Source organism: Scleropages formosus, chromosome 25 (assembly GCF_900964775.1).
Source record: "Scleropages formosus chromosome 25, fSclFor1.1, whole genome shotgun sequence".
Taxonomy (NCBI): domain Eukaryota; kingdom Metazoa; phylum Chordata; class Actinopteri; order Osteoglossiformes; family Osteoglossidae; genus Scleropages; species Scleropages formosus.
In genome coordinates this window covers 3,870,576-3,895,901 of record NC_041830.1, presented here as the reverse complement: position 1 = coordinate 3,895,901, position 25,326 = coordinate 3,870,576, and the positions used below count along the sequence as shown (strand labels likewise).

The 25,326-nt window shown below is 42.9% G+C and overlaps 1 protein-coding gene across 2 annotated transcripts in view; it reads right to left on the bottom strand.

Annotated features, from left to right (window-relative positions):
- Nucleotides 1–19,698, bottom strand: part of kcnc4 (potassium voltage-gated channel, Shaw-related subfamily, member 4) — a 48,577-nt gene extending 28,879 nt beyond the window's left edge. For both annotated transcript variants that reach the window (XM_018741802.2, XM_018741804.2), the window contains exon 1: nucleotides 18,907–19,698. In XM_018741802.2, the coding sequence (XP_018597318.1) occupies nucleotides 18,907–19,518 (612 nt within the window). In that variant the 5' untranslated portion in view covers nucleotides 19,519–19,698. The remainder of the gene's footprint in view (nucleotides 1–18,906) is intronic.
- Nucleotides 19,699–25,326: the final 5,628 nt, after the last annotated feature.

Here is a 25,326-nt window from a genome sequence, read left to right as displayed (position 1 = left end):
TGTAGTCAAGCTGCATGGCAAGACCAAGAGCGACAACTGACTGGAAGACTGGAGATGTCAAAAGCCACATAGCAGCATTAAATGGTTGAGGAAGGTAAACATTAAAATGCCCACACCTGTGGTGAGCCAAGTTAGAACCAGAGTTGTAACAAGACATCAACAGCAGACGTTACAAAAAAAGGGTGCACAAATTTCAGCAACAGTAAACTAAGATCTGAACACCGAAAAAGTCAAACCAAACAATCAAACCAAACACCTGAAAAGGTGGGCTAGCTGAAGTGCTTAAAAAGGAGACACACTAGAGTTGCAACCTGTGAAACCTAAGGAACACATTACAAGAAATAATTTAGTTTTAGTGGAATGCCGGAGCCAATGGAGGCAAGCTGCTAGTGTGTTTATTCTGACAGATGGGTGGATGGACAGAGGAGACCTGCAAGGGCGGGTGGGTGGGCATGCAGATGGAATGATAGTGTCCAGATGCAAGAGCAGGCTGACAGTTAGGTAGATGAGCAAGGGTAAGCTGCAAAGGCAAGCTGCTGGATAAGCAAACAATTAGTGGTATGGTGGCACAGTGAGTAGTGCTGCTATCTCACAGCACCTGGGTGGTGTGAAAGGATATGGGTTTGATCCCTGCTCAGTCTGTGTGGAGTTTGCATGTTCTCCCCTTGTCTGCATGGGTTTCCTCTCACAGTCCAAAGACATGCTGTTCAGATTCACCCATAGTGTGTGAGTGACAGAGAGAGTGTGTTCTACTGATGTATGGATGAGTGGCCCATTGTAAGTAGTCTATCTAGCAGCATAAGTCCTTGGTGAATAAGGTGTGTGGGCTGATAACACTACAAAGTTTGTTGAAAGTTGCTTTGGACAAAAGTGTCTGATAAATAAATGTAAGTGGACAGAAGTGAGATGCTAGGGTAGGTAGACAGTGGAGGAGATCTATATATGGATTACTATTAAGCGGATGAAGAAAAGCTGACAGAGCTGTGCACAGCAGGTGCAAGGTGTTATGGATGTGAAAAAACTGTTGATAGTACAATGAAAATATAAAAGAAGAGGGGATTATTTTTAGTAGTTACACATCTCAAGGAAGTCATGTGGGGAGATTTACATGTGTACTGTTGGAATGCTGTGAAGAAACAATCTGTGGAAGCATAATAACAGTGTCCATTCTTATGCATGGTGTATGTCCACTGGAGATGTAGTCAAGCACACAGAAAAAGAAAGAGAGTGAATTATTTTTTAAACCATACTGAAAACCTAGTGGCTCAATTCAACAAAGGAATTAGGGGGTGCTGAATTTATGCAGATAGCTCAAAGACCCTGAAAACAAAGCTCTACGAACGCAAATGGGGGGCAACCTGGACACTGGATGCGTGGGCATGAGCAACCAAAGCTGTCCAAAGAGAAGACTAAGAACTAGAGACAGTTCAGAACAGGACGAGAGGTGGTCTGATGCAAAGAGACATCCACCAGAGGAGCTACCCCAGACACAGAACATGTGAAAGATACCAGGGGAAACAGAGCACAGCTTGTGAGTCAACAGGAAAGGGGGAGGAGAGCTGGAGAAAGCCAAGGAGGCAAAAGGAAAGGGAGAAACCAAGCATAGCCAGGGAGGAAGAACCACCACCTGAAAGGACAGGGGGAGGTGATAGGGAGATCGGACAGCAAGGAAACCAGACCCAGCCCTAAGTGAGAGGGGGACAGCCCAGGTGTGCTGGCTCCGGCAGACAGAACCACTCTGGCAGACAGGGAGGGGGGAAAAAATCCAGGCACAGCATGGAATGAGGAGGCAGCACAGGCACCATAAGGATAGGAAAAGTAAAAAGAAGGAAGAATCAAGACCCAAACTAGAATGAGACAGGGGTACCTGTCACACAGGGAGTATCAACGAATGGAAAGGGGCAGGGAAAAAGAGGAAACCGGGTATGACCTGACAAGAAGGGGGACCTGATCCATAGCAGAGATGCCGACGCAAGGCAAGTATTAAAATACTCATCTCTGCAGGGTGACGTGGAGTACAAAACGAAATGGCATGCATGATGTGCATTTAAGTAATAAAAGAAAACCAAAAATAAGAGCTAGTATGCTGGAATGAAACGCAAAACAACGTCATTTAGTAAGAAAGGAGATAAGCTAAATTTATCGTTGTAGGGAACTGAGGGAAAATAAAACTGCACACAGAAAACCTAGCCTAAGAGAGCATATTAACAAAAAACAGAAACTGTGGGGGTGACAGCAGCTGGAAAGAAAGGTGGGTTGGGGAACTTGCGGTGGCAGGATTGCCTGGCAAGGAGCATAGGGAAGACGGTTCTGAGACTGGGGCAAGCTGGGGCTGCTTGAGGCTAGGTAGGTAGCAAGCTAGGAGCAGAAGGTAAACCGCCACAGGGGAAGAATGCTTGTGAAGAAGTGAAACCAGTACTGAGTGTGGGACATGCCAGTTTGCAGATAACAGTGCACATGGGCCATGGAGGTTAACAGGCATTCACTATGCATTGTGCATGACAGCTGGGCATACCAGGGGCTTAGTCTAATACTTCTCTCCATAACTTTTGTTGTAACAGACTCCACATTGTAAAATTTCCCCTGCCATTAGATGGAAGAAATCAAAAAAGTTTCATGTTAAATGGTACAAATTAGAATGTTTCACATACTTAGCATTCACTGCTGCTCTCCTAGCAACGACCTTCTCCTAGAGCAAACTATAGACAGCAGCCAACAATCCACACAAACTTTCCCACTATTCCCTCCTACTCCTATTCCTTCCGTGTTACAGCTGACAATTTTGCCTCATTTTTGAGAGACAAGTTCAGTTCCATCACTGACAAGTTCTTAGCATCTACCTACACCAGTTGTTTTGGATCTTCCAAGCAAAGCGTGGTTCTCCAAATTTCAAACTATATCAGAAGGTGAAATCTTGACCTCATCCTATCACCAACCTGCTCCCTTGATTCTATCTCTTCCCCTCTTCTGCAGGCCTTTTCCCCACAACTTATTTTCCTGTCATTAACCCCTTGCTCTCTTCCAGTTTCTTCCCATCTCCCTGGCTTTCAAAACTGCCCTTATCTCACTGCAGTTAAAGAAACCTTCTCTGGTTCGAAACTCAGTCCAGACCTACTTGCCAGTCTCTCTTCTCTTTTTTTTCTGTTAAAAGTTCTGTAATGCACAGCCTACAACCAGTTTTCTGTAGCCTTCGTCCAGAACAAACTCTTTTAAGCCGATCAATATGTATTCAAAGTCAGCCATTCTACTGAGAGTACTTTGCAGTATCAGGTGCTCTCCAGCCAGCTAGAGCAGCCTTCCTTTCTTTAGTATGTATTCTCCTCAACCTGTCTACAGCATTTAATACTGTTAACCACCGGATTCTACTCTCCCCTCTTGGACAGCTTGGCCTCAAAGGAACGGTACAGAAATGGTCTGAGTCCTACCTATCTGGCAGACCTTACAAGGTGGTCTGGTTTGGTAGCAACGTTTGTTGTTTTACTATATACTGTACCAGCTGTATATGGTTGAGATGTCAATAAAGCCACTTTGACTTTGGTTTATATGATGACATCACACAATCTGCATGTATTTGGTCATATCAGCCCTATTAAGTTGCTGCAGACACATCACATTAGTTTGTGCATTCTTGATCAGCTCTTTCCTGCCTTCCCCGTGATTAGTGGTTGTTGTGGACTGTTTCCAAAATTCCATTCCCTGTTTGTTTCCTTTGCAGTCCTAATCTACTGTCCTGTCTGCACAAGTCCTTTGTAATCCTGTCCAGCTCCTGTGTTCCAACCCTGTGTACATCATGCCATGGTGTATTAGCTCTGGTCACGTAACCCTGTTCCAATTGCTGTAAGAACACGCCGTGTGTCTCTTTGTTCCATGTTCATTGTGTCACCTCTGCACTTAATTTCCTGATTTTCACTGCACACTTGTACTTACGCTCTGCATTTGAGATCATGACACTTTACATAAAACACCAAAGAATATAAGGCCAGGTGCCCCTATGGTACAAACACTGCTATGTCATGATGTTTCCATATTTCAGTATAATAATGTCCCCATATATACTGCTAAACAAATTCAAAAGCGGTTTAATGAATACTAGGATGATGCCTTCTTTGACCTCCCCAGTCACCAGATCTAAATATCGCTAGACCATTAACAGAAGTTCTTGAGCACAGAGTGTAAAGCAGATTTTCACCTCCTTTACTTCTCAAAAAACTGGAAGCTTTTGTTCCTGAAAAACAGTGCAATATCCCCCCACATACAGTACAGTTCATGACCTCTCAGCATTTCAATAAAGACTGAAGCAGTTATGAAGGCAAAGGGTGGCCCTACTCCTTATTAGGTCCTTGATGTTATTTTTTTTGTTAGGCGTTAGGCGTTTTGTTATGCATTTTTACATCATCAGAAAAAAACATACTGTAAAGTTGGAACAATTTAGTTCATTACCATCTTTAAAAAAGCAATTCCATTACTGAGTTAGCATATTTTTCAACAAGTTATTGTTTTCTGAGAACAGCTATTGCAGGCAAGAAAGGACAGGGCAAGGTTTAAAATGAAAAGTATAACCAATATGTAAGCCACATCTAAAACGTCATAAAAACACATAGCCAGCCAGAGATACAGCATATACAACTACAAGCAATTTTGCAAGTTGGTTTGTTGTTTTAGGAGTTATACAATTAAAATCAGTAAGACTACCACTGCATTTAATAATAATAATAATAATAATAATAATAATAATAATAATAATAATAATAATAATAATAATAATAATAATAATTTATTATTATTGTGGGGGCTCGGTGGCGCAGTGGGTTGGACCGGGTCCTGCTCTCCAGTGGGTCTGGGGTTCGAGTCCCGCTTGGGGTGCCTTGCGACGGACTTGCGTCCCGTCCTGGGTGTGTCCCCTCCCCCTCCGGCCTTACGCCCTGTGTTGCCGGGTTAGGCTCCGGTTCCCCGTGACCCTGTATGGGACAAGCGGTTCCAATAATGTGTGTGTGGGCCTGAATGCCATGGAAATAGAGGAGGCTGATAACTTAAGACACACTGGAAAGGAGATAAACATGCGGAGGAATGGGAAAGCGAATTGTGGGCATACTCCGCCTACTGTTAGAACCGTGAGCACTGGTCCTGCTTCTGGTTGCAGTAACTCCTAAGAAAACAGCCAAGATCTTGGTTCAGGCACTCCACTTGTCTGTTTGCCTGGCAGCGGTATCCAAGGAGAGGCTAACTGACACCTCCAGCCTCTGTAAGAATGCCTTCCACACTCAGGATATGAACTGTGGCCCGCGATTGGAAACGATATCTTCGGGTAGCCCGTCGATGCGGAAGAATTGATGGAACAGTTGTTCAGCTGTGACCAGCGCAGTTGGGACCTGTGGTAGGGGATTGAGATAGCAAGTCTTATAGAAATGGTTGACGGGCACCATGATGATGATGTTGCCCTCCGAGGTGGGTAGATCCGTAATCTACAGCCACATAGAACCAAGGCCGGGAAGGGACAGGCTCCAGCAATCCTGCTGGCTTTTGGGTTCAGGATCTTGGCTTAGGCACACATGTCACAGGACTCCACAAATTCCTGCATGTCTTTGCCAATGGAGGGCCACCATTTTTGTTGGAATAGTGAAAGGGTCCCTAAGCACCCCGGATGACCTGTGGTGGGAGAGTCATTAGCCCTGTGGAGCAGCTGAGGTCACATTCCTACAGGAACATACTCCTTTCATTTACATTTACATTTATTCACTTAGATGCTTTTCTCCTAAGCGACTTACAATGGATACTATGTAGTGTTACTTTCCCTTGGGAATATCCTCAGGCTCTGGGTCCTGCTCCTAAACGCCCCTAAGATCCTGTGAAAATTGCCACCAGACTGGAGCAACAAAACAGGACTTGGGAAGAATGGGTTCTGAAGAGGTCCTTATCATGGATGCAGGACAATGAGTCTCTGCCTTGGTGTTTTTTGACCCTAGTCTATAAGATTCACACACACACACACACACACACACACACACATTTTCAGAACCGCTTGTCCCATACAGGGTCGCGGGGGAACCAGAGCCTACCCGGCAACACAGGGCGCAAGGCTGGAGGGGGAGGGGACACACCCAGGATGGGACGCCAGTCCGTCACAAGGCACCCCAAGCAGGACTCAAACCCCAGATCCACCAGAGAGCAGGACTGTGGTCCAACCCACTGCGCCACCACGCCCCCATCTATAAGATTCAATAAAGCGGAAATAGGTAAAGAATAATGCCCACCGTGCTTGTCTGGGATTCAGAGAATGGGCTGTTTGTAGATATTCTATGTTTCTGTGATCAATGAAGACCAAGAATGGGTGAGTGGCTCCCTCCAACCAATGTCTCCATTCCTACAGGGCTAATTTAATAGCTAACTACTCTCAATTCTCAGTTTACTGGAATAACAGGCATAAGGATGGAGTTTCGCCAGGGTTCCCTGTCACTACGAGAGCACAGCACCCATCCTTATGACTGAAGCGTCGACTTCCACTACAAATGGCAGTGAAGGGTCAGGGTTGTGAACAACCTCTTGAGGCTCTGAGATGCCTCCAGGGCCTCTGGAGACCAAACGAGTCTCATGGCCTTTCCCTTATGCAGGGAAGTGAAGGGCACAGCAATTGTACTGAAGCCCCAAATAAACCGACAGTAGAAATTGGTGAACCCCAAAAACTGCTGCAGGGTCTTTATGAAGGTTGGATGTGGCCAATCTAGTACCACCTGGACCTTCGAAGGGTCCACTGCTATCCCATCAGGGCCAAGGATTAACCCCAGTAAAGAAACTCGTTCTTGATGGAAGAGGCATTTTTCACTCTTGACAAAGAGGTTGTTGTCTAAGAGCTGATTTAGCACCTGATGTACATGTCCCATATATTCAGAAAATGATCTTGAGAACACTATGTCATCCAGGTACAAGAGGACATACATGTTGACTAAATTTCCCGGTACGTGGTTTACAAATGCCTAGAAGATGGAAGGGATATTTGCCAGCCTGAAAGTCATGACCAAAAGCTGTCTTCTACTCGTCTCCCTCTCAAATGCGAATCAGATTATACGCACTGTGGAGATCCAATTTGGTAAAACTCGTGCCCCCTGAATCTGTTCTAAAGGGGTCTAGATGAGAGGCAAGGGGTGCAGGTATTTTACCGTAACCTTGTTCAGACTACAGTAATCTATGCATGGACGCAACCCCCTATCCTTCTTCTTGATAAAAAAAAATCCCACCGAAGCGGTTGAGATTGAAAGCCTGGTGATGCCGGAAGCCAGTGCTTTAGTCACAGTCCTCCATGGCCTATTTTGCCTGTGTGGAGGCAATGTGGATGCCTGGCCTTCCTAAAGACCTCCATGATGTTCTGGTAAGCCTCAGGTACCTCGAGGGGTAGTGGTGCCTTGAGGCTCTCTATGGAGGTTGCCCTACATGAGGGCAACAAACAGAAAGATGCACAATGTGGACCCCAAGACACAAGCTCCTCAGTGCTCCAGGAGAATGCTGGGCCAGCCAGGTATATCACAGGATAAAAGGGTTGTCTGGGGACTTAATAAAGGGGGGAGACTTTTCTTACGACAAACCCCCATCTGGAATGTTAGCAACTCTGTACACAACTCCACGACACCTGTACCCAGAGGTTGCCCATCAACTGCACTAACCCATAACGAGATGTCACATGCACAGATGGGAATCCCATATGCTATGGCGAACGTGAAATCCATAAAGCTGCTGGCTGCCCCGGAATCTACAAACGCGTGCACAGCGACCTGGTTTCCCCCCCATGAGAAAATTATTGGAACTGAGAGCTGAGAGACCTGTCAGAGGGGGTCACTCACCTGATGTAGTGGCCGGGGAGCTCCCTCAGAAGCTTCTGTCAGGCATGTTGCCCAGAAGTGCTCTGGGCTGCCACAGTAAAGGCAAAGCCCCCCACAGAGCCAGCGTTGCCTCTTGATTGGCGTCAAACACCGTCGGCCGAGAACGTTTATTAGAACACTGGCCTACAGTGGGGTTTTGGGAGGGATGGAGTACTGTGGCGTGGTTGGTTTGTTTCCAGCCCCCCTTGATTCTGGCACGAGGGGTTGAACATCTTTCCCTGTGTATTACTGCAGTGCACTCCAATGGAAATAATGCTCTCAGTCTTAAGACCCTTTTTCCTCAAGGACCTGAACCTCAAGTCACCACTAGCACCCCTTTATAGCCTTTCTCCAGCTTAATCACACTCACCCACTGACACTTACGCCTGTATAATCCCTGCCAATAACTGTTTTACATTTTTCCTACAGTCCCCAACTAATTACAATAAATATCTGTTCCCGCTCGAACATGACACTCCTCAGTAACATGGGTCATTACAATATATTTTGTTAACCATGCAAAAAAATTCTATTCATACTGTGCTGGAATTATTTGTTGCAATACAAGAAGCTCTGATAACAGTCCCTTGTACTGAATACTTCATCCACTATAAATGTCGTAAGAAGCTTGCTGTTGTATATACCTAACACTGTAAGCTGCATTGAGCAAAAGTCAACTGAATAAAGGACAGTCAGCTAAATAATAATAACTTGCTATTAATCTTCATTAAGTATTACACACACACATTTTCTGAACCACTTGTCCTATACGGGGTTGCAGGGAACCGGAGCCTACCCAGCAACACAGGGCGTAGGGCCGGAGGGGGAGGGGACACATCCAGGACGGGATGCCAGTCCGTCGCAAGGCACCCCCAGCGGGACTCGAACCCCAGACCCACTGGAGAGTAGGACCCGGTCCAACTCACTGCACCACTGCGCCACCACACCCCCTGTTAGGTATTACATATGTAACAAATATTAAATTGAGTAAAATACTTTTCCAAATAATGCAATGAATCACACAGCATTCTTTGCCAAGGGAACTTAGAAATATAGACATATAACAAGAAACAACAATACCTGAGTCACAAGCTTAGGTTCCCTAGACAGTATTGCAGCATTCTATTTTCTATTTTAGTGTGTTTGGAATCATTGCTGTGATAGGAAGTCCATCTGAATGTAAAGATGATGTTTCTAGAGGCATGGCAGAGTAAGGTTTGCATCACACACAGAACTGATATTTTTAAAATAATTTTCTTATTTATTTAGCTGACATTTTTCACCAAAGTGACTGAGAGCATTATGGTATCTACAACTATATATACATTTATACAGCTATTTTTACTGTATCAGTTTAGGATAGGTGTCACGCCCACGCCATCAGCCCAAGCGACGGCACCTGCATCGAATCAAAGCAGCAGGGTATAAAAGCACCACGCTGACTCACTGGGTTGCAGAACCTTTTCAGAACCACCGCTTCGACTATGAATCCAGAGAGCATATAGATACCTTCCTCATCCATCTCAATCCTCTTTGCCCCTTTGTTCCTGATCCCCTGGCTCTACGTCTTCAGTTCCAGAGCTTGGCTTCGTTAAATTGACCTTGGCTCTTGTTTTGTACTCGGAACAACGTTTGCCCCTCAACTGATCCTTGCCTGCCCCACGCCTACGATTCTGGTTTGCCCTTTTCGTGTTCTTAATAAAAGTTCCCACAGTTGGGTCCACCTATCCCTCTGTCTCCCAGTCTCGTCTATGAGAATAGGATAGCAGTAAGCGGGAATGACATGCAATTTTCAGAGTCAAACACAGCAGCACTATCCACTATGCTGTCAGTTATTCCATAAAGAAAACTATCTTGACTATCTTGGTCTGACTTGACTATGATACTTTTACCCACATTGCAGATAGGTTACTCTCATGCTTCTGGCAAACTTCAGATGTGCTTTAAGATGTTTTTTTTTTTTTTAAGTAATGGCCTCTCGTAAGCCACCTTCCCATACAGACCAGCGTGATGCAAAACTCTTGATATAGTTGACTGATGCACTTTTACTCCACACTCAGCTACTGAGCACTTTAGGTTTTGTGAAGTGACTGTTGCTATCTCTGTGGCTTCTCTCACAGGTCTCCTTGTTTGAGCACTGAGTTTTGAGGGTCAACTTTTCTAAACACTATCTGGGAGATATGTTTTAGTTTCCTTCCTCATAACTGAATTAGCAATGGACACTGAAATATCCAAACAACCGGATATTACTCTGTGGCTTTTTCTTAATTTATAAACTTCTATTACCATTTCTCAAAAATCTGCAGTTTTTTTTTTCACACTTTTCCTTCAGAATCCCAGCCTGGCTAAAGATGCTTTAACTGTATGGGTTTTATCCAAACGTGGCAGTTTCTTTATTGGTTTACAAGTACAGGCCATCTGTAAGTTAACTGTGTCATCATTACGGCAGTTTCACTCATTCACTTTCTGAAACCACTTGTCCTGATGAGGGTCACCACAGTTAAAACCCTATCCCAGAATCTTTGGGTGCAAAGCCCGGCTGGGTTATGTGGGCTCTTGCTATGGAACACTACCCCCAGGCCTGGCTCCAGGGGTAGGTCTCGGTGACCCTACTCTGAGCAGGGTAAATGTTCTCTTGTTCCCATTTGGGGTTTTTCAGATCGTGTTAGTGTGGATCTTCAGTTATATGCTGGTTTTCTAAAATGTGCCAAGAAATAAAATTTTCAGTTTTATATTTAGATAATTTTCATCTTCCTGCTCATCCCTAATTTTATTACAGACTGCAACTGGCACCAAGGCAACTGAAAATATTCTTTTCATAGCTAAAGATTAATGGAGGTTTACCTCATTAGAGTCTTGTCCTGTATGAATGTTACAGGATTAATGTTTTAACAATACAGATCTCGGTAACAAGCATATATTCTTCAATGGGATTCTACACTTGGTTACATCATTTCATCCAACTAGGCATTATCTGCAATTATGTGAATGTATTTGACTGATGCTAAAAGAGATTATTATACTCCTTGTTTATACTGAATTGCTGCTGTTGTATTAATTTGACTTGGAAGAAAACTAATGAGTCGGCATAAGAATCAGATTCCTTGCAACTGGGAAAATGACCTCAGATTTTCTTACAGTGACACACAGAAGAGGCAGCAAGTGAGGTCTGTAATGACATTAATTCTGAGGTTTCATATTTTCTGCAAGAGATACTTTCAGTATTTTTTATTTTGATTGTAATCATTTATATTAAAAGCAGTACCCACACCATATCTCAGTGCATTGTAACTATGAGAGAAAAGTTACTGATTGCTTTCTTAGAATAATGGGCTGTCTTCCGGCACCTCTGTTCAGTATCCTTCCATTGTCTTAGCAACTCTGAAACTAAACTGTACAGTTAACTCACTGACACATTTATAAGCAAGGACAGTTTGCTGTCTCTCAAATTACATCACGCCGCTTGCAGCCAGCGACATTACCCTTATGCTCAATAAGATGTTGCCACGCCCACGCCACCGAGCCAACGCAAAACACCTGGGGCACAGCGCAGACTGATGCATAAAAGGCAGAATCAAACCAGGAGCTGACGTGGAACCTTGTTTAGCCTTGTAGCTTGTGACCTCCTTACCGATACTCTACTTTTCCCTGATCCCTGAGTCCTTTCCCTGTCCCGTAACCCCAGTCCTTAGTCCTCATACCTCCTTGTGATCATTGAACCCTTGCCTGTGTACTGACCTTGCCTTTTGGATTGTCCCTGTAACGACGTTCGCGCCTCGAAGACCTCTTGCCTGTCCTGTGACAAAATCTCTCGGATTTCCCTGAATGAAGCACGAATTCCATTCTGCACTCGGGTCCGCCCCTTCCTTCCGGAACCATCCATGACAGACGTATGTTTTACCATTAGAATTACTCAGTTCAATTAGAACATAAAGCAAACGCTACAAATGTGTTTTTGTTCAGAGATTTTATGAATCTCAGATATTCAGCAAAAGGATAAATGAAGCCAACCAATCCTGGTTAACGTATCTGCATTTAACTTGGAAAAAAAAACTATACTGAAAATTTTGTTTTAAATACTCAGGAACACAGCAGAACTTCCATTCTCTTGAAAAATAGCCTATGTAACATTTTCATCTCTACTTAACATGTTTTAAATATGTGCTGAATCCAAAAGAATGGCATAATAGATGGTAAAAGGAATATAAAATAGAATCCATAATAGATGTCAAACTCACACACACACACAAACACACTCAAACTCAAAATGTACAAATGTTTCATTGTGTCAAACTGGTTTATATTGACATCTTGTTCCAGTCGTAAAATTTACATGAATTGTTATTAGTTACAAGGGTAAGTCAAAAGGTAATGTAATAAAAAACATTACCACGGATACTTTTTCACTTAAATGATGCTATACCCTTTTGATTCTATTTTAGTTCTCTGTTGCAATTCTTATACTATCGTATGTTTCATTCATGGGGTGTGGTGGCGCAGTGGGTTGAACCACAGTCCTGCTCTCCGTGGGGTCTGGGGTTCGAGTCCTGCTTGGGGTGCCTTGCGACAGTCTGGCATTCTGTCCTGGGTGTGTCCCCTCCCTCTCTGGCCTAAAGCCCTGTGTTACCAGGTAGGCTCCGGTTCCCTGTGACCCCGTATGGGACAAGCGGTTCTGAAAATGTGTGTGTGTTTCATTCATACTGACCATATATTACATTTATTTATTTAGCAGACGCTTTTCTCCAAAGCAACTTTCAACGAACTCTCTGTAGTGTTATCAGCCCACACACCTTATTCACCAAAGTAAATAAGGTGTGTGGGCTGATAACACTACATAGATAACACTACATTTTCTTCTGTCAAGACAACTCCTTCCACTGTAACTTACACTGCTAGATACACTACTTACACTGGGTCACTCATCCATACACCAGTTGAACACACTCTCTCTGTCACTCACACACTGTGGGGGAACCTGAACCGGAACATCCTGTGTTCCTGAGTATTTAACACAAAATTTTCAATATTGTTTTCTCCAAGTTAAATGCAGATACAGTAACCAGGACTGGTTGGCTTCATTGATCCATTTTTAAAATCTTTGAATATATGAAAACTGTTACCAGCAGGTCTCCATGTAAACATGAAAAAACACACAAAACACACCAAGTACACAAATATACAAACTAAAATTCCCTTCAGTCGAAAAACAGACTATCAGAAAACCCATAAACCCAGCAAAAGACAGCATTCTGAAAGTTACCGCATGTTACTGATGCTCTAATGTTTCATGACTTTTACCAGGGATTAATGGATATCCATCTTTTAGATCCTTATATCATGCACAACAAGATGCCCTACTGAAATGGCTCTAAAGGCATTGCATTTAACTAATGTAAAGGAAAACATTTTATGTCTATGTACTGAATAATTCATTATCTAGAAAACACCAAACACATAGCCCTGGTGTGTGGCTGTAGGGGACACGTATCTCTCAGTATTCATCAAGTGAAATGTGCTGTATATACCTTGAATCATTAATTCCAGTATTGCTCACAGTTTCAACATTATGACAAAATTATGACTAACAATGAATTTAAGAAAAGGGAAATAAGTGATTTTTTTATACAAACTATGGTTATTGTTGCAGATAGGCTTATTAAAATTCATAATTAAAACAACAGTTAACTGTCTAATGAAAACCATGAACATAATCAAAGATTACACTTTCAAAAGGAACACTGGTTAACTAATTTGATAAATCACATGGAAAGCCTCCATTTCTTTCCAGTGGTAATGCTACAGAGGAAGGTAGATTGGCACCATTTTCTTCTGTCAAGACAACTCCTTCCACTGATAATGATTAATTTCTATGAAATAATGATAACATGATAATTGATAATATGATACTTTTTAATGATTAATTTCTTCATCCTACAAAATATGGATAGCTGGCTGCACTTCACCTCTTATGCTAAACAACAATTTGCTACAGAATTTGAGAGCTGGTATCAGTTCTCACACACAAACATTGTGTGGTGAACTCACGTGCAAAGTATATTAAAAAGTGCTTGTTGTCAGTGCAGAATAAGAGCAGAGGTGTAGTAGTGACACAATGAGGAGTGAATTTCTTTCACAGAGTGATCTTACGGTGGACCGGACTAGAGCATGGGGATGATGGGGAAGTAATAAAATCTGGAAAGAGACTAGACTGGAACATAGGGTTACTGTGAAAACATGGGCAACTTGACAGGGAGGAGACTGGAGAAAAAGGCTGGTCTGGGGATTTACTGGAACACATTGGGAGCTGGACTTCAGCAAAGGTAAGGACAAGAACAAGGATCACAGGTCAAACCTTATTGCACGTAAGGCAGTTGTAGGCTGATTAAGAATCCGCAACTAGATGTTCTCCCTTCACCCCTTTTACAGTGCTAGGGATCAAATGTCAGTGTGCTGCTGTGGCTGGGTGGACCCAGGTTGGTGACCCATGTTTGTCTTGAGTATCGTTCTCAGGCATTGCAACAACCGTGCATGCTCCTCTTTCTGTTGTTTAATGACAAGAAAATGCAAATTTCATAGCAGTTACAAACAATAAAAATCTTTGTGACACATTAGAAAGCAGAAATAATGGATATTATAATGGATAATGGAAAACTCACCTCTTCCGGACTCACTTCTCCCACATTCTCTTAAGTGGATGATAAACCCGTAAACGTTTATGTTCAATAATTTTGTGATTATAACTATTGAATATTGAGAAACCTTTATTTAGAAACTTGTGGGATGTAAATGCTATTTTGTGATGACAAATTGTCAATTAATGGATAATCCTTTAAATAGCTACTTGTGTGTTGTACATTGGTTCATATGGTGGAATGTGACAAATTAACTGTGCTTTAGAATAATGCATCTGCTTCCAAGACTCTCTTTCTGTTGATGTAATGCACTTCTTGGATTTTTCTGTGAGATATACATTGCTTTGGGAAAAAGCATCTCCTAAACAAATAAGTGTAGATGGATATTATTAATTTATTCAATTCAATTCAATTTATTTTTAGAGTGCTCTTCTCATGCAGTGATACAGAGCGCTTCAAGTACAGCTGATGCGTTTCTCCAAGTGACAATGTTAAGCTACCTACAATTATTTACCCATTTACAGACACCCCTCTACTTACGTAAATTTGACTTAAGTAAATCCACATTTAGGAAAAAAAATTCCTGACATACATATTATTTACAGCGCTTTTATTTCACGCAAAACATCTGAAATACGTTAAGTACAAGTTGGCATAGCCAGACAAGGCAGGAAGTTGCATCTTCCCAGTTCCCGCGTGTTCTGAGCCATGAACGCATCACCCCTCGTTTCGCATATTTTTTACCCATTTCATTATTCACAATCCCTGGTGGTAAACTTGCACTTAAAGGAAAAAAAGAACTGTCTCGCAAGCGTACAGCAATCGACTTGGAGATGAAATTGAAAATAATAAGGGAGTAGAAGGTTTTTTTTTATTATTAAACAATTCAAACACTCCCAATACAAGAATATTAATCCAGAACAATCAAATGACAGTATGAAAGTGGATAAAGATTGTCTATAGCATGGGAACCAGGTTTAGCCATATCAACTAAATACGATAGTGAAGGATGCTGCATGTATAAAGGAGCACGTGATGATGGCACGCAATGATGTTGAATGGTGGGAGAGGGGTTTCTGACATACGTAACTTTTGACTTACATAAGGGGTTGAAGAACGGTCTATTTGCGTAAGTTGGGGGGTGTCTGTATTATTTACTCAGTTGCCTTTCTCAAGGGTATAACAGCACACCTGCAATCCAAATCCAAAGGAAGCAGTTCTACCCAGTGCTAACCCTGCATAATGAGCATATTTCTTTCATAAAGATCTGTTCAGAAAGTCAGCCCTTGTAAAACAAACTTATTTACTATTGATTTAAAAGGGAAAAATAATGCATTTCTGAACCACAAAAGATTCAACAATGTTTTTTTTCCAAATATGCAAAATTCCCATCTATCTTTTAAATATAAAGATATACACACACACACTGTCTGAAACCGCTTGTCCCGAGGAGGGTCGCGGGAAACCGGAACCTAACCTGGCAACACAGAGCACAAGGCTGGAGGGAGAGGGGATACATTCCGGATGGGACACCAGTCCGTCGTAAGGCACCCCTAGCAGGACTCGAACCCCAGATCTGCCAGAGAGCGGGACCCAGCCAAGCCCACCGTGCCCCCATAATATAAAGATAATATAATTAACATAATTATATATAAATATAGTTCAAAACAAAATTTTAAATATTAAAACTATTCTGGACACCTTGATACCTTTAAAAGGCAGCTCCAACCTCACATGGGTTCAAATCTGGAACAGTCTGTGTGGTTTGCATGTTCACCTCATGTTTGCGTGGCCTTTCGTTGGGTCTCCTGTTTACAGTGGTGACTCTCCTTGCTTTCTGTGTTTATGTGTGAGTTAATGACTGTGTGTGTATGTGTCTGCATGTGAGAGAGACAATCAGAGGAAGATTGCCCTGCCAAGGAATAGGATCCCATCTAGGTACACCCTGACTTGTACCCTATGCCTGCACAACAACCCTACATTACACAAGTGGATATAAATAACAAATGGATTCCGTTCTTTTATTTTTAATTTTTAAAATGCTGATATTTATTGTAAATTGCTTTATAGTTTTAGCTAGTACATCTTTGTTGTTTATTAAGCACTCTGCAAAGCTGCTTTTAAAATGCACCATGCAATAGTATATATTATATTAATATAACACTATTTATTGTGGCAAAAGTTTTGATGTTGTTACTGTAATCAGTCAACACTTGTAACTCCTCTCTGCCAAGATATTCATACAGGATTAGTAACGATAAAAACTGGTAAACCCACACAGTCATAATGTTAATATCTTTACAAATAATTCTCCTAGATTTATTGCAAATGTTACAAATGCATCAATAGAACTGCTTCTGGCTATTTACAGGACTTGATCAACCGGTACACCCCAGCCAGGCCCCTTCGCTCATCTACTTCTGCTCGCTTGGTGGTCCCGCGCACGAAAGGCAAAGCTTGGAGATTCTCGGTTCTGGGTCCGTTGTGGTGGAATGACCTTCTCCTGTCACTCAGAACTGCAGAAACTCTGTCTGTTTTCAAGAAGGGTCTGAAAACCCACCTTTTCCAGATCCACTTTGCCCAAGATCTCTTCAGATCAACTATGGCGTAACCGTTCACGCATCGTAACTCCAGAAGTATCCCCAGATACAACCTTTATTCAGCCATTACTCTGGTATTGTACTGCTCATTTGTGTATCTTGTAATATTTAATTTAAAAAAAAAAAATTGGTGTGGGTATCAGGATTTGTCTGTGTCTTATGCACCTACTTGAACGATGAACCTCAGTATAGCAAGTGGTAGGGAACAAACTAGGTTTGCTTGAGACTTTCATGTCTGTAGCTATGTCTCCTTCTCTCAATGTAATGCATAAATTATACTTTTGCTGAGATGTACGTCGCTTGCATCAAAAGCGCCTGCTAAATGAATAAACGTAAATGTATTGCTTCAGGGTTTGAACTGATAAGTAAGGCTTACCTTTGCCTTTTCATAATCTTTTAGCTCTTTTTTACTTTAGCTTTTTTAACTTTAGCCTCTATTGTCATCAGAGATCATTTTTAAAAATCAAGAGATTTTTAGTTGCATGGAACGTTTTACTTCATGTACAAGTAAAGGTACTGTATATATTAAAGAACACAATGGTCACCTTTTGTTAGTTTTTTGTACACACACACATCTTCAGAACCGCTTATCCCATACGGGGTCACGGGGAACCGGAGCCTAACCCGGCAACACAGGGCGTAAGACCGGAGGGGGAGGGGACACACCCAGGACGGGACACCAGTCCGTCGCAAGGCACCCCAAGCGGGATTCGAACCCCAGACCCACCGGAGAGCAGGACTGCGGTCCAACCCACTGCGCCACCGCACCCCCTTAGTGTTTTGTATTTAGAGTTTTTCTTTGGCACTGTTCTCAACTGAGGTTTTGCAAAATTGCGCTTGAGTACAGGAGCTTTAGAGACCCATTGAAAGGAACTAATTTTTGTCTTTTTACTCTGCAACTAGGGGGGTGCGAGGACGCAGCGGGTTTGGCCTGTGCCTGCTCTCTGGTGGGTCCAGGGTTCGAGTCCCACTTGGGGTGCCCTGCGATGGACTGGTGTCCCTCCTTGGGTGTGTCCCCTCACCACACAGCCCTACGCCCTGTGTTGCCGGGTTAGGCTCCGGATCGTCGCAACCCTGCTTGGGACAAGCGGCTTCAGTGTGTGTGTGTGTGTGTGTGTGTGTGTGTGTGTGTGTGTGTGTGTGTACTCTGCAACCCATACTGAAGAGCACCTGCTATTTTCGGTGGCACTGAGTTCTCCACAGATAACTGTTAAGTAACATATCACTTTACTTTGGATTTCAGAAATTAAATCCACTGCATTTATATATACATACATACATACATACATACATACACACTGTGGGAAGGGAGACATGGAAGAGAAGACACGCCCACTATGATGGGAGGCTTCTCGACTTGTGATGTTCATTGTCACCAACCAAGGCTCCTATTTCGAAGTGAAGCTGCAGTTCACGTGTGACTAACAGCTCATTATCCGAATTTCACGGTGAAAAATAAATTCTAATTCTTGCAGAAGAGCTTTGTCATCAGAAAGAAGCCTACGCCTGGGAGTTAATTTGACACCAGTATTATAAGTCACGCGCGGTTTATTTTTAATCGTCATTTTATTTTATTTTCCAATCATAGAAATAGGAAAAGGTCGAGAGAAAAAAAATGACTAAGATGCATGGCTCAGGCACTCAGATTAGCTAGAAACAGGAAAGCACCTGTTGATAGTTGTTCCTTAGCCTAAGCTTAGAAAGGATGCGCAAGAAGACCGTCGAGGCTGCCACGAAAAAAACATGATGATGTGTTCAGTATCTTTACGCTACCGCGGTCACCGCGACCGAGTGTTTTGGAAAGAAAAATGAAGAGGTATTTACCCTTGCTGCTCTGGATGAGTACGGGTCTTCAAAAAGAGCCCATATCTTTGGTTGCCAGACTTCGTAGCACCCGCGGGATCTATCTGAGCAGTCCTCGATGCCGAAGCGTCTGGGCAGCTCTCTGTCCTCGTCCTCCTCCTGATCGGGCGGTTCGAAAATGTCCAGCGCCTCCTCGGCGTCCCTGTGCTGCCGGTACGTCATCCAGCAACAGGGCTCTACGTCCGTCTCGTCTATCCCCCAAAAGGCGAGCTCCTCCTCGAACAGGGGGCCGCATACGTCGGCGGGGCAGTGCAGCTTTCCCGTTCTGTAATAGTTCAACACATACGCGAATATCCCCGGGTGACGGTCGAAGAAGAACTCGCTCGCGGGGGTCTGGTCCGCGTCCACGTCGGGGCTGCCCCTGGACTCGGGTTCTACCAGCCAGGCCAGGCGCGTGCCCGGCAGGGTGCGCAGCGTGCTCCGGTACGTCTCGTGCCGCATGCCGCCTACGTTGATGACTATCTTGTCCGAGTCTTCTGCCCTGGACATGTCTTCTTTCAGGCATGTTTTTGACGGGGGTTTATTGCCAGACTTGCGCCCACGGTAAGACGAAACACACACCGAACTGATCATAGATCAAAGTGAAAAAGACCGCTTTTCTAATTATTTTTACCTGGCTGGAGCTAGTATACTAATATTAAGAAATTAATTTTCTTATAGAACGAGTTTCGCCTGCGCATTATTTTGCAGTATGAATATTTCTGTCCATTCCACTTCTCAAAGGGGTAAAAACTTTACCAGCAACAGTGATCGGAAAAGAGTATAATATATAATCTTCAATTAAAAAAAAAAAAAAAAAATCAGCCTTCGTTCATATTTCTGCACGAGTTAATATCTTAATAAAAATGAAAACACTTTTCAAAAGTAAAATCTTTAAGTATTAGAGAATACTACTAGAAAATAAATCTACAGCAATAAGGTTATTTCTCCTCAGATATAAAATAAGCGGTCAGCATGGAGTTCTTATTACTTTAGACACTGGTGTTTTCTACAAAAAAATATTGCAGGACTTCGTCTTTGGTGTTAATAAAATACAAGAGATCTTTCTGAACCGATTTGGATTTCACTGCATTTCCTGTATTGTTTCCCGGTAAAATAATGAATTCATCAAATTACCTTTCCTGTTCAGTTTGTCCGTCCACCAATTAACTTGCGAAACGCTCTTTTCTGCAGATGAAATATGAAAGAAATATGAAGTGATGCTGTTTCGTGGGTTCGGAAGACAAACACACTAGGTTGTTTTCTCCAGTGGATCTGTTGCTCCTCCTAAACGCCTGCCGCCTGTCGCCCGCCCGCCCCCGGTAATCACGCGACCCGGTGTGGCGTGGGGTGGGGTGGGATGAGGTGGGGTGGCGGGGTTAGTCTGAGCAGCAGGAGACGCGTTAACTGCAGTTTCTCCGCTCGGCTTCCGTTAGAAACCAGTATCATCTCTTGAGTGGCGGTATACCTTGTTCAACTTCGGATATTTTGCTACTTACATTCAGAAAGACGAAATAACATATTTAATAAGGGAACGATATTTTACATATATGTTTCTGATATTAAAAGATCATTTAAACACTAAAAAAAATACCATTTGCACTCCTGTTGTTCGCACTCATCACTCATCCCCTTTATTATGAAGCGGGTGACACACTCGAATTTCATTCGATTAAATCAATGTGGAAGATGTCGGGTTTTCCCTCAGTTACTTGGGTGAAAGTGTGTTTAATAAAATGATCAAGCACGATGGAACAACCTAGTGTCCCTGTAAGGAACAAGCGGAAGTACAGCTGCTATGGATACACGTCTCATGCGGGGTTGGTGCTTCGCGATCACTATCCTGCTCTCAGAGACACCGGATTTTAAATGCGCAAATACATTGTGACAGTTGTGTGGTTCGTTAGAAATAACGTTTAAGATACAAATTTCAAGCGTTTTTGCTATTCAATGAATGAAATGTTCTTCAATGAATACGGTTGTGCTACAGTTCTCTCCGTGCAATAGCTACTGTAATATTTTGGGGGGTGGGGAGTACGGGGAGCGAGGGACGGTTATTAACGGCAAGAAACAAAACAGTGCAAGGCAATACAAGTGTAAGGAAGATGAAACTGACTGATGAACTGATGAAATCGAAAAAAAAAAATCGAATTTAATGTATTCTAAGTTGCACTCTTTATGGTTGCAAGTGAAAAATAGTCCCTGGCAACCCCATATTTAACCTATGCTGCCCTTTCTTCCAGGTGAGATTTTAAATAACCCTGCACGATGGAATAGTTCATTAAATCGTTTCAGGATTTAAGTAATATTAAACCAGACTTGTTAGGATTCCCATTTTAATCATGTCTTACTTTTTTGTTTATTGTCGTTAAGAAATTGAATTAGATGGTGCTCAACTTATTGTCTACATGGATGCGTTTCAGGAGTTGACCATCACGTGCTTCACGTAATGCACTCCTGTTTTCAGAGATTTGTTACGGTGGAGCACGCAAAATTTTCCTTATTTCTTTACTCAGCGGGTAGCGTGCCATCCCAACAGGCAAAAGTGTTATATCTCCCCCTAGCGGTGTTCTTCCCCTCTACCGCTATTAGCTTTATACTTCCTCTTAGCTTCCCTTCCTCTGTTACTGCTGAAATAAATTTCCTGATTTTTTTTGTTTATTTTTCCCTCCAAACAATAAACACAAAATTGAAAACACAACACAGTTACACACGCCTCAAAAGCCAGCGTTATCAGGTCAAAAGCATTGAGGAGCAGGTGAGAACATCAGCACTGAATGTTCTTGTTGAAGTGCCACACCTACAATTCATTCCTTCTATGACCAAATGGATTAAAAAGCTCTAGGTAGGCAGCAAGGGGCAGTCAGACGTACTAAACCGTTTTTCACCTTCTCAAGCAACCACCCCAGCAGCAATCAAGGAGATGCTGACAGCAAGGATCAAGAGCTTGAGCACAATGGCTTGGCCACATACCTGATACACCAGCAATGCTAATTTAGATACTTTTGGAACTGAGTCCCTCTTTTGTTTTGTATCTTTTTTTTGTTTCATGAAGACCCAATAAAGACCCTGGCCAATGGAGTTGGTGTTATCCTAGGGCTCCTCGAAGCCGTATTTCATCCTGCACTTCATAGCATGTTATCTTTGCTAAAAATTAAACTTTCCCTTCAGACCACATACACTGTCATCTAGTATGTAAACATTACTGAATATTCATTACACAATAATCCAAACAACTGGAAATGATCAAAGGAATTAAAGTGTTGAAAGGTAACAGTAAATACAAAACATGAGGTAAAAGTTAAACATGTTGCACTTTGCATCCTGCTATAATCTAGTGAGCAAGAAAAACTATAGTAAAAAATAAAATTCATGAATTTAATTTCAGATATGCAACTGTTTTTTTACAGTCAGATATACTGCTGCAAAAAATTAAATGCTTACAGTGAAAAGAACAAATGCCAGAGGTACTCATCCAAAAGAAGCTATTTCACTGAAGTGAAAAGAGGGTATTTATTCAACCTCAGCATACAATTTACACTGACATTTATTCGTTTAGCAGATGCTTTTCTCCAAAGCAACGTACATCTCGTAAAAAATGCAATGTGTGCATTGCACTAGCAGAAAGAGAGACTTAGATGCAGAGGCGTGATTCTAAAGTAGTTACTTTCCACCACATGAACCAATGTACATCATACGAGTAGCTGCATAAAAGTTTATCTGAATATTGACAATTCCTAATCACATTCCTTATAATTTTTTTTTAAAATTTACATTACATTACATGAAGGTTTATCCGTTGTTCAAGAGTTTTGATTTAAAAGTTATAAAGCATGAACATTTACACATTACATGAACTTAAGACATCATGGGAGAAGTGAGTCTGGAAGATGTGAGTTTTAAAACCCTTTTTAAATATCGATAGATATTCAGCAGTTTTAAGTGAAAGGGGAAGGAAGTTGTGTGTGGGACCACCAAGTGGGCAGTATTTGCCAAGTCAAACAAAACTTCTGCAGCAATGTTATGTATCAGTTGTAGAGGTTTGATGGCAGTAGCTAGAGGCCAGACAGGACATAGTTGCAGTACTCCAAGTGGGATACCACCATGGCCTGGACAATTAGTTGCGCAGAGTTTGTTGTTACAGTAGATGGAGATGGATCCTGTGGATGTTATGCAGGATTTATCTGCAGGTCCGAGTTATGGCTTGGATGTGCTGAGACAAAGACAGACTGGAGTCTGGCTTCACTCCTAGACTTTTAGTCGAGGGGGTAGGCAAAATCGTTGAGTTGTCCAGTTTGATAGAAAGTTCGTAACAGGAAGACGGGCCAGCTGGGAGGTGAAGGATCTCTGTTTTGGAGAGGTTGAGTTGTAAGTGGTGATCAGACATTCAGGCAGAGATGTCTGATAGGCACACAGTGGTGCGTGTGGAAATGTCTGTAGCTCCAGGTGGAAATGAGAGGAAAAGCTGGGTATCATTGGTGTAGTGGTGGTATGTGAATTCTAGAGAGATGATGATAGCACCAAGGGAAGAGATGTAGATTGAGAATAGCAGGGGACCCAGTACTGAGCCCTGTGGGACACCAGTTGAGAGAGGCTGAGGAGATGAACGGGAGCCCTATCAAACCACTTGGTAGGAACTTTCTGATAAGTAGAACTCAAACCATTATAGTACTACTCCTTTCATGCCACACTGAACAAGAGAGGAGAGTAGAATCCGGTGGTCAAATGCTGCAGACAGGTCGAGGAGGATGAGGACTGAGGAGAGGGAGGCTGCTCTTGTCGACGGGAGAGCATCTGACACTGCCAAGAGCGCTGCCTGGGTGGAATGTCCAGCTTTGAATCCAGACTGATATCCGTCGAAGAGATGGTTCTGAGTGAGGAATGCAGATGGTTGATTACAGGTCGCCTGTTCCAAAGTTTTTCACAGAAAAGAGAGGAGGGAGACTGGCCTGTAGTTTTGAACCAAGTCAAGATCCAGATAGGGTTTCTTTACCAGAGGTGAAATGAGAGCAGTTTTGAAGGCAGATGTGAAGCAGCCACAGAAGAGCAAGGAGTTGATGGTCTTGGAGATGAAGGTGGAGAGTTGCGAGGAGATGGTCTGTGGGAGTGTTGATGAGATCGAATCAAGCAAGCAGGTTGTGGCTCTGTGTGACAGAAGGAAGTTGGAGATTTCAGTTTCTGACAGGGGCTTGAATCCTATGAGCACAACTTTCCTGGGAGGTCCAGTGTGATCAGGACAGGCAGATGCAAAGAACTTCTCCGTGACTGTGTTGACTTTGTCTCTGAAAAACAAAGCAAAGTCATCAGCAGGGAGAGAAGATGGAGGAGGAGGCAGCTGAGGACGGATTATGGATGAGAAGGTGGTGAAGAGTCTGTGTGGTTTTTTTTGATTGCAGACTGTATTTTGTTATGGAAAAAGGTTGCTTTAGCAGAGGAGACAGAGTGAAAGGTTGCTAAGAGATCCTTGTAGACATCCAGGTCTGTGCAAGTCTTGGATTTTTGCCATTGTGGTGTCTGAAAGGAAGGTACACCATTCTTTGGAGGTTTTACAGAAACCCGGCATTGGAACACTTTGAGTGCACGAATAAAAGAGTTCATTAACATGCAGCTCATGTCATATTTTTCTCTGTGGAACCATTTTTGCTACCGCATGAAAAGCCCGCAGTAAACCCTGTGCAGCCTATAACAAAATCCTGCTTCAATCTAGAATTGACCAATGGTGATTAAGCAACAATTATACTTGTACCCTACAGGCTGACGGGAACCTTTATTTTACATCAACTCTAATTATGTGCTCTTGGTGTAAAACACCACTGCCATCATTGCTCTGCAGCCCAGAGTTTGGTCCTGTTGGCATGTAGTGTATCAGTTAGCCATGGGGTGGAACTGGGGCATGCTGGTCTGGAAGTTAGGGGCCAGAAAAAGTCTAGAGAGGAAGATAGGGTAGAGAGAGATTTTAGGTTGCAGTGGAAGGTGACAATGGGCGCAGAAGCAGGAGAGGGATTAGTAGTGGGGCAGGGCTGGAAGGAGATGTAGAAAATGATCATAGACAGGCAGTGGAGTAACAGAGAGAACAGAACAGTAACAGTTATGGGAGAAGACATGGTCAAGGCAATTGCCAGCTTTGTGAGTAGCAGGGGACAGAGACAGGGAGAGGCTGAAGGACTGCAGTAGCAACAGAAGGACTCTTGCATGAACATCTTTAACAACAAGGGTGGAGGCACCCAGGAGAATCAATGGAAAGTTGCCCCTAGCAGAGAGCTCAACAAAATGTCATGGTCATCGAGGAAGCGGCCAGGAGGGTGATAGAGAACAATTAGAGTGAGTGTGATTGGGGCAGTGATAGAGGCAACATGCAATTCAAAGGAGGACAGGGCATGCAGGTGGAGAGGGAGAACAGAA